Consider the following 10729-nt stretch of genomic DNA (forward strand, 5'->3'; position numbering starts at 1 on the left):
CCACCCCTTCTCTCTTGTTGCTTGCAGATCAGAATGCAACTCTCAACTGTTTGTCCAGCACCATGCTTGCACCCACGCTCCAGGCCATGATAATGATGGACTTAGCCTCTGAAACGGTAGGCAAGGCCCCAATTAAATGTTTTCTTTTATGAGTTGCCTTGGTCATGGCGTCTCTTCACAGCAATAGAACCATGATGAAGACAAAGGGCATTCTTAATTTCATGGGGTTGTCCGTGTCTCACATTCCCAGAGTCCATAGAGAATACCTTTCTATCTCTTTAAAATTAAATCAGTCCAGGCCAGACCCAGCCTGGTTACACAGGGCTGAAAGTTATTTTGGAGGCTGAAGCAGGAGAATCACAAATTCAAGGCCACATGCTGGAATTTAGTGAGATGCTGTCTCAAAACAAAAAGAAACATAAGAACTAGGCTTGTAGCTTGGTGGTAAGTGCTTGCCTAGCATGTATGAGGTCCTGGGTTCAATCCCCAGTATCATACAGAAAGTTAATTAGAAGGAATTAAATCAGGCCAGAAGCTATGGTCAAAGAACAGCTGCACCCAAATCTACTGCTTCCAGATTTTCCTCTTACGATCCTTTTGCTCCAAGTAAATCATAGAATTGAGGAGGCCCTATGAAAAAGAAGTCTGGCATGGCTTCTCTTTGCTGAGTCTTTGTTTCTTCATCTAGAAAATAAGAATGGTGTTCTCCAGAGTCCAGCCCTCTAGGTAGACAGCACCAACCCATGAAGTCAGAGGTGCAGGTACCTGGCTTGACAGTGACACAGAGCCAGGTGTAAACAGTGGGGTTCTTCCGTCCCATCTCCAAACATTTGCCTTTGAGTTACTTGTTGAGTCAACACAAAAGGAAACAAAGGCATAAAAGAAGGCATCCTGCACGCTGGTGTTGTCCAACAAAGTCAAAGATGGACTCGTCATTTTAATGACAATGATAAAATGTTGTTCCTGCTTTTTGCTGTTCTTACTATTTTCATTTTAATAATATCTGCATAGAATATATAATATTATATATCTTTAAACACTGGAAGAGGTTTTTAAAATTGTTTTATGTTCATGGGTGTTATGCTTGCATGAATTTTTGTGAACCACATGCATACCTGGTACCTGCAGTGCTAAAATGGAGCATGTAATCCCCTGGAACTGGAGTTACACACTCTTGTGAGAAGCTGTGTGGGAGCTGGGAGTTGAACTCAGGTCCTCAGGAAGATCAGCCTTTATCACTGAGCCATCTTTTCACTAGCCCTACCTCTAAATGTTTTAAAAATGGAAACATGTTTTGATTGATTGTTTCAGACATACCATTTAGTGATTAGGATGCTTGTTATGTTTCTATTGAATTTACTTCTAAATCATTTTCCATATAAATGCATTAAGTCAATTACTTAAGAATTTATTTTATTATGGTATTGACAAAACTAGTATATACAAGGCAGTAGTACAACTTGGGTTGATTGATGAATATCAACACATTCATAGTACGTTAAATATAATTGTTAAATATGCATGTGTGCATGTGTGTACATATGTACACACACACACATTTTGGTAAAGAGGGATAGCTGAAGATGTTGCAGCACACTTATAATCTTAGCTCTTGTAAGGCTGTGGTAGAAAGATGAAGAGTTGGAGGACAACCTAGGCTACATAGTGAAACACTGTCTCAAAAAACATAGAGAATGGATGATATGTAGTTAGATAGATGACAGAAAATCATAAATTAGATACATGATAGTTGGATGGATGGATACATACATGTATGCATGCATGCATACATACATACATACATACACACACACACACAGACAAATGGTTAGGTAGGTAGACATAGAAGAAATTAAATTGCCTGCTGGGTGAGACCTGACCACTCACTCTCTTCTCTCTGAATTACCCTCCCAAATTGACTTGGTTCCTTGTTACACAGGATCATATGTCCATCACTCTCTGCTCCCTTCATTTCTCCAGCCTGTGACTTCCTTTCCTCAGTGTCTTCCCCCATGGATTTTGGAACAGAGCCTGTGAGTGGAAGAGAGACGGGTCTGGGCTGGGGTACAGAGGGGTCAGGAAACCTGACCAATGCCTCACACCTGGTTACAGTTCTGAAGCTCCATCACCCCACTTCCCTGAACCTAGAATCCAGGTTCATGGTCCCCCAGAGGTGGGCTCTGCCAGTGCTCCGGCGCCCTCTAGCGACCGACAGTCCATTCCAATGATAACCAACCAACCCTCTGTTGCCCAGTCTGATCTAGGCAACCTTGGGGGCTTGCTGGAGTTGAACCCCTGCCAGCAAGTTTCTGCCTCCCCCTCCCCACTGTCCTTCAAAGAGAAATAAATTGCCCCACAAAGGGCTATACTTTTCGAAAGGAAGGTCCTTTGTCCATATACTTTAAGCTGAAGAAGTTTTCCAGGGTCCAACTGAAATGCTGTTTTGTTTTTTGTTTTTGTTTTTGTTTTTAAATAAGAATAATGAAGCTATATAGATTGTGTTCTGAAACAGATATGTGAGATCAACATTTGAGAAAGTTTGTTCATTTTTAAATAGGCCTTTAATTTAAAGCCGGGTTAAGATCCCTCCGTGGATTCCCAGAATCATGAATACTTAGAAGATCTCTGTGTGCTTTATTGACTCCGTGTGACATTTAAAATAGATGCCTAAGTCTGTGCATGGACAGCTCTTCCTAAAGCATGCACACTAGCAGAAATGTTGCAGACAATGACTTTGTACAAATTTAATCACATCTGCTGGGTAAATATCGCAGTGTCTCCAAGAGAAAATGTAATAAACTGCCAATTCTGTTTCTCTAAACACCCCAGTGGAGGAGGGGGTCCCCCCATCAGCTCCAACTCATACTCTCCAGAGATGAGCAGTATACATGGCGCCAGGGATTGGCGCCATCACCATAATGGCCTACAGGGAACTGGAGTCTCTTCGACAAGAGGAGTAACCAAGAAGTTCCCTGAATTTTTGTTTCCACATCAGTCCAATTAAACAGAGCCTGTAGATTACCCTCAGGCCCATCTAGTTCGTAGTCATAGTTCCATGAGGGTAAGCTATTCTTTGCCATTCAGAAGTGAATCCAACACAGAACATCTTCAGTGAGCTCCCCCACCCCTGGGCACGGCAAGATCACAGAACTGGAAAAGGGCATACTCTCACCTACTCCCTCTCTTTTCAAGACCAGCCTCAGGGCCTTCAATATGTACTGACCTAACCATTGGTAGTCCTTTGGAGACTTTCAAGAACTCGTCAAACAGAGGACGGACTTACTGGGGTTTACCAACTCAGGGAACTATGGTATACGATATACTATATTTAAAGTATCTTATATGACATTATATTAATTCTCACACACCAAAAAAAAAAAAAAAACAGAATCCCCTTAGAAATGAGATTGCAAGTATAGAAAAGGCTCAGAGCTTGTATCCACACTACCATGCTTGTGTTTTGTAGACACAAGCATTAGCAGATGTTCAGTGAGTCAATGGATACCAACTGAGTCCTTACTATAGACTGCCTAGCTCAAATGCCATAAAAGAGACCATGTACTTGGCCCTGAGCCATTTATTGAGTTTGTTCTTGAACTTAAAGCTAACCTCTACATACCCAACCCTGAGAATGGATTTGAAGTGCCAAGCTAGATTGTTTTCATGTCATGCCTCCAAAAAAGAAAAAGGATAGAATTCCAACAAGAATAAAAATAAAGACCAACTCTGACTATCTGTGTTTGACCTGAAGAGTTTTGGGAAGTCAGTTTCGATGCACCAGAGGATGGTCCTGAACCTGAACTTAGTGGTATTTTATTTTAAATGCATTTAGAATTTTCTGTCTTGCTATTTCATAACTCCAGCGTATCACTACCGTTGCCAAGGAAATGTTACTTGGGTTACTGCCATGGATCCAAAGGGGTTTGTTTGTTTTGTTTTAAAATATTAACAAGACAAAAATGGAAAGATCAAATAAAGGAGATGAATTTACTTCCTTTTTCCTCTTCAAGATCCGTGAGATACAAATCTGACCACATATTTAAAATGCGAAGAATCATCACACAATTTTCCCAACTATAAAACTGATGTCCCATCAGCTAGGTAGATATCCTCAGAATGTACACCACAGGCTCTGTTTTGGATGCAACCCTCCAAAACTTTAAGACCTTTCTGTGTGAGTAAAGATGATCCTAACCTCCCAGGCTCCAAGGGAAGTTGAGGAGTAAAGCTTACAAGTACCTTCAGCTGAAGCTCAAGAGACAGATTCTAATGGGGATGTGAGTAAGGGGTCCAACAGTGACCCAGTTTCCTCCTGTGATTATTCCTTAGTCAGGTAAACTGAAGGCTTTTCACTCACACAATGGACTCAAACAATTATATTTTTTAAACATTTCTCCCCCTTTCTCTCCCTCTTTCCTTCTCTCCCTCTCTCCCTCCCTTTCCTATCCCCCCTTACACACACACACACACACACACACACACACACACACACACACACACACTTTGGAAACATACTATCTTTTTTCGACTAACTACAATGCTACTTTTCATCAAAATTCCACATGCAGATGAAGACAACCTTTACAAGCCATCTTGTAATACGAAACCTGTAAAAGCAGGGTCCCCTTAAGAAGAAGCTGATGATTCAAACAAGATGTCACAGTACTACACAGTTCTACACCTGGAGGTAAACAGGAAGTCTTTTTTTTTTTTTTTTTTTTTTTTTTTTTTTAATCTTTACAGTTAAGAAGCAACTCATGAATCCCAGGCCAGCTATTCTAAAGTAAACATTTATAAGTTCTAGTAAAGTTGCTGCTCAGGAGCTGAGAAACTGTCCATGCCCAGAGCCTAGGCAAGTCCTGTACAGGAAGAGTAAAAACCAAGCTGATCACTCAGGGAGGGCATGAATTTGATGACCACGGGAGTTCTTACACAGGACCATGTGAGTGGGGTCTTGGTTTCATCATAGGCAGCTTTGTTCATGCAGCCATTGGCAACTTCAGCATCCACTCCCACTATGGACCAACAGATCTTTTCATATAAGGCACAGGGGAATCATCTACTTCTGATGTAATTTGAATCTGAACCTGTGAAACTGCCAGAATCTTTCCACCAAAAGTAAATGTGAACATTTTGGCCTAACACATGGGTGTCCCAATTGTATTTCCCAACCTTCCTCTATTTTTTTTTTCTCTCTCTCTCTGTGTAAGGAGCTTTAGCCAACTCAACTCACAGCCCTGATCTACTAAATGGACTTTTGTCAGCCCTTCTTTAATACTAGGCAGGGAAATCAAATGAGTTCGACCCAGGGGTAGTTCAGGGAGGCAAAAGGAAACATCAGAATGTATCTAATTACAGAGAAGTCTCCCCTGAGTCCTGTCTTACCTTCTGCTAAGAAATGTGGTCTTCCTAAACTTGAAAGGCTTCGAAAGTTGCCTCTTTGCTGCTGGCTTCTAGGCAAGTATAGCTAGGAAGTTTAACCTGTTACTGTGAACTATAAAGTGATGCCATGGATGCAAAAATACCCACCTACATTGTAAAGAAAGTTTGAATGGGTGGGGCTTAAATTGTTTTGATATAAAGCAAAACCAACACAGATGCCTTTAAAATAGAAACCGTGAAGGAGTGGGCAGAGGTTAGGAGTAGGGAGAACTCAACTTGGAGCAAACATAGTTTAGGGGTTTTGTTTAAATAAAGATGGGGTTTAGTCTCTGTTTAAGGACATTTAAGTAGGGGCTGGAGGGATAACTTGCCAGTTGAGAACACCTAAGGACTCTGTATCAGCCCAAAATACTGCTCAGAAAACAGAAAAACAAGTGAGCCATGAGAAGCCAGAGCAGTGCTTGGGAAATTCTTGCAAAGCAGTAAGGAGCTGAAGCTCTTGGTTTGGTCTGCAGAGTTTCAAAGATGATGTGCAAACTGCTAAAACACTTGAGTTCCAGAGGCAGGGAGACTCTGGGAGCTGGTTGGTCCACAGCAAGGGGGCTGGAAGGAGACTGCACCTCTCTTACAAACTTTCCCAAGGCTCTGTGCCCTCTCCCATGCCACCCCCAGTCTATCTCTTGTATTTGGGTTCCCATTTCCTGCCACCACCTCCCTGAATTTCCCCAGGGAAGCCTCCCCAAACCCTGCCCTTACATCATTTCTACAGCCCCCTTGTAAGCCCCCTTCTCTCTCCTCCAATATAATCTGGAAGGCAGAATGAGACTAGAAACCTGGAAGCCCACTTGCATATTCCTAAAAATACTGCTTGGATTCTGCCTGCTCCCACCCTATGCTGTTCAACTCGGTTTCCTAACTGACTCCCCCCACCCCCTTGGAGTCAGTTCTAGTAATCCTTGGGTATCTGCAATACCACCAAGTGTCACCATCTAGTCAGAACCGTTTTCCAGTGCTTCTGGGTCCTCTTTAGCACCTTGTTATTTTACTTAACAAAAAGAAAAAATGCCAAATGCCGGCGACTGAGCCAAATAAGACACCTGCCAGCAAGCCCATAGGTTAGTTGTGAGCCTGACAGTCATGTACACAGTTAAATATTATTAGGACTTCTTGGTAAAGAATGTAGAGAGGATGAATCCAAACCGCAGGAGGTCAAGCCATTGGCTATTATGAAGCCCCACACCTTTCTCCCTTTCTTTCTGCCAGATGGGAAACAGCAACTTCAGCCTGGACTCTGGTCCCCTCCCCCTTCCCATTTCTAAAACAATAATAATCTTCCCCCAAACCAGTAGGACTTCCCCAGCCAGACCTCACTGAGGTGCAGTGCTCCTGCCTGGGGTCTCCCTCCCCAATTCACCTGGAAGGATAGAGTTACAAGAGAAAGCAGGTATATGGCTGAAAGTTTTTTTTTTTTTTTTTTTTCTCTCCTTTTTTTTTTTTTTTTTTTTTTTTTTTTTTTTTTTTTTGCCTTTAAGAAGGACTGCTGTTCCTGGCGCTGTTCAGAACAACAGCAACGACAAACAAGCCAGGCTGGGAGAAAACCCAATGCTTCTCAAAAGTTGGTCTGGCTACGCATCAGCCCTGACGAGTTTGCAAGAACACGGGGCTCAGAGTTGGCATCTACTCACCTGGGTGTGACAGCCTCAGAGACTAGAAAGAGAATTCAGCCCGGGACAGGTCTGTCCCGCCCCCAGGATACAAAATCCGCCTTGGAGTGGAGGTCCTGGGTGGTGTAGTTGTAAAGAGGTCTTAGGAGGGTCGGGCTTCCCTCCTCCCTCTTTGGTCCTCTGAGGCCAGTTTAGCAATAGCCAAGGAGGATAAAGATGCTGGGAGGAGAGTTTGGTCGCTCTGGAAACCCCGACTCCATTCTTGGGGATGGGGGCGGGGGAAGAGGTGAAACAGCGTGAAGGGAGCTGCAAGGCTCAGAAACTCGCGGAGTAAAGAGGAAGGAACTAGGGAAGGAGGGAGGGAGCAGAGGAGTGAGGAAGGAAGGAAAGGAGGAAGGGAGGGGGCTGAGGGTGGGAGATGGCAGCTTCTCAGTAAGATTTCCACCTTCTGACGAAACCCTTGCGCCCAGCAGCCCCACAAGATACTAGTTCCTAAGCCTCCTCTCGAGCGCCCCCTGGGGGGATTCTAGGGACTCAGCGACGCCCCGCCCTGAGCTCGGCCCTGGCGCTCTCCGTGGTCCTGCCGCGCCCTCAGCCCTGATTCCCAGCTCAGCTTTGCAACTCCCACCAGCTCCTGGGAGGCACGTGATTCTCCTTATTCCATGATAAAGCGGTGAAATCACGGGAGCAGAAGGAAGAGAATAAGAGCTATACTTTTTTCTTTTTTCTGCATGCATCCAAGGAAACTTCTTGACCGGCTCAACTATCACTAAAAGTGGAGGTGACTTTGCGCACTTATTTTTGTTATTTACATATCAATAAGGGCACAAATGAATGAATGGACAGCTAGTCTTCTCTTCACCTCAGAATGTTTTCCTGAATACAAACACCCCAACAATAAAGAAATGCTTAGAGGATGTATGTTTAAAAATAGACCTTATGGCTGAGGTTGTACTCAGTTGGTAGAGTGATGACCCAACGTAAAGGGGGCTCTGTGTTCAAGTACCAGCATCATACAAAGCCAGGCATGCCATTGCATTCCTGTAACCCAAGAATTTTGGAGGTGAAGGGCAAAAGGCTCAGAAGGTCGAAATTACCCTGAACTACACAGGGGGTTTGAAGTCAGCTTGGGTTAGAGACACTGTCTCAAAAACCCTAAAGCAAAAACGACAGGTCTTGTTTAAGGAACAGCCACTGGCACATATTATCAAACACCCTGAGCACCATATGAAGCATTTACACAAGAAGTGGGTGGGTTTGTTGTTTTGCTCTGTAGTGACAAGAAGCAACATCTCTAGCCCTTATGAGGCTATTTGAAAATGGTTACAAAAGTATTCAGAGTCAAATTTGGGCAACTGAACAAGTAAGAGACACACCAGGCTAAGTTTCCACTTATCTCTGCGGAAATAGGTTAACTAGATAACCAAAATTTCCCACAGATTGCCATAATCAGAATGAAATCAGACTTCAGAGTCCATAAGGTGAAATGAATAAAAGGCTCTTGCTGGACTTGGGAGTGACACGGGGTGAGAAGTGATGGACAAGCACACAGGGTGAGGGAGAAAGGGGTCTCCCTCTTTGCTTTGTTGACATATACACAAGATCTCATTTTGGTTGAAGGGTTTGGTTATCAAATTTACACCACTGCGCAGTTCTTAGTTTCAAAGGCCAGAGAAGGATAAATGACAGGATATGGCAATGGAGACTCATTGATGATTCCAGAAAGCAAATGGAAAGGCCTTTGAAAAGATACAATTTCCAGAAAAAATAATCAACATTTTCCTTCCCCCACTCACCTCACAAGCCATTCCAAGATGGAATATTAGCCAAAGCCTAGGAAGATAACCCTGAGAGAACCTGACTGGACATGGAGCTTACACATGAACCTGTGCTTTGCCCTGACTGAAAACACTTTAGTCGTGTAATTATGCATAAGCTAGTTATTGAGGACTTGGCATATGAGGGTACAATAAAGGACAGGTCTTCAGGTTTGGACATGAAATATGCTCATAGCACTTCTGGAAACTTCTGGAGCTTCATCTAAGTTACATGTAGCTGCACTGAAAGGACTGGCTCCCAGGAATACTCAGGGTTCCTTGCCAGGGAAAGGAGGATGGGTTTTGGAAAAGCAAAGCCAGCAACATGCCTTCTAATACTTCCTAGACTGTGCTCTGTAGCTTCTAACCTTAGGAATGAAGTTCATGTTGGGCTAAATTTTGCAGAGATGAAATAACGAAAAGGAAGGAACGATTTGTTTTCCTTGCATGTTGACTATGAACTCTTAATGTTGAAATTCCACACCAGGGTTATCATCTCTGTTGATTGCAGCCACAAAGCCTAGGAGAGTGTCTCCACTTAGCAGACAGTCAGCACACAGTTATTCAATTTAAAGGATGTTTTTAATATCTTATAGGCCAGTTAACACAAACCTCTTATTTCACAGGCAAGAGAAAGGCAGTTATGATGTGCTGAACACATGTTATTTCCAGTATCAGCTTTATCCAGTATTTCTTCTTATCAGCCCATGTAATGTTTATAGCAGCTTTCCCAAGTAAGTTTTATCATGTCTACCACAAACCTGATTCAGGTGGTTGGGATAACCAGACCATGACTCAGTTGCTGAGTATTACTTGAAACAAGCTCCTAAGGTGCCCAGCAACTAACTATGGATTATAGAGAAATTAACAGAGTCAAAACCGACAGAGAAAACCCTATCTCCTCCCCTGTGTTAAAGGCTTAGGCATGCAAACTAAACACAACACCGAAACTTGTGACTGCCAGCAGGCTTCAGCTCCCTAATTAGAAACAGTTGCCTGCGAACCAGTGTGCAGAACACATGTGCAGCTTTTTGCCAGGGTATTTTTTTTTTTCTCAAGGCATGACACTGAAGGTAAATACAAAGAGGCTCTGTGCAGAGCACATAAGCAGAACTTACTCCCACCTCTCATATGAAACCAGCAGCTCAGTTGTACAAACAATTTATAGCCGGCTAATAAACTCTCTTCTCCATCGCTGCCCCCACAGCGAGTTGCCCACCAGCCAGAGTCTCCTCAAGGACTGTGAGATCAAACCCTCCTTTTCTCTGCACCACTCACCTCCTCCCAACTCTCCTTTTCATAGAGTCTGTGTTGCTGGGTTCTACAGCCATGGTGAAGGTTATCTAAAGCCAAGCTGCTGAACTCGGTGGCACCAGCGTTCCCAAGCTGAAAGGAGGCTCCAGTTCGGAATGGCTTCACTCGCTGGTTCTGTTTGATAACATAAGGGGAGGCATCCGCTCTGTGTCCTATGCCAGTATGAAAGGCATCTCACCCATCAGTATGACAAGTCAAAGGCTGGAAGGTAGCCAGGGAACGAGAGGGAAGGGATGTGAACTCTTCCCAGTGCAGTTGATAGCATTTTTAAGGGTGGCAGATGATGAAGGGGAAAAGCAGGCGGAGAGTCACTGCCCTACATCAGAAACCTTGGCTCTTTCCCTGAGTGAGTCAGGGTGAGCATTTTGTTTTGAAATGGAATTTCTGTTTTCTTTCTTTCAAGCTGTAGGATGGTTACACACTCAACCAGTCAAGGCGACGGCTGTAAATAACAGGATTTATTTTTGAGACTGTGGATCAAAGACAAGCCTTGAATCTCACCCCAGGGTTATTTATAGATCGAAGGTGTGTTCTTCTTCTTCTTTTTTCTAC

At 43.5% G+C, this 10729-nt stretch overlaps 1 protein-coding gene across 2 annotated transcripts in view; it reads right to left on the reverse strand.

Annotated features, from left to right (window-relative positions):
- Cpne4 (copine 4) overlaps positions 1-10464 on the reverse strand; it is a 443660-nt gene extending 433196 nt beyond the window's left edge. The window contains exon 1 of one of the 2 annotated variants that reach the window (XM_051205851.1): positions 10142-10464. In XM_051205851.1, the coding sequence (XP_051061808.1) occupies positions 10142-10194 (53 nt within the window). In that variant the 5' untranslated portion in view covers positions 10195-10464. Of the gene's footprint in view, positions 1-7067; positions 7641-10141 lie in introns of those variants that run through there. The other variant, XM_051205863.1, reaches the window with a different exon arrangement.
- Positions 10465-10729: the final 265 nt, after the last annotated feature.

Source organism: Phodopus roborovskii, unplaced genomic scaffold (genome assembly GCF_943737965.1).
Source record: "Phodopus roborovskii unplaced genomic scaffold, PHOROB, whole genome shotgun sequence".
Classification (NCBI taxonomy): Eukaryota; Metazoa; Chordata; class Mammalia; order Rodentia; family Cricetidae; genus Phodopus; species Phodopus roborovskii.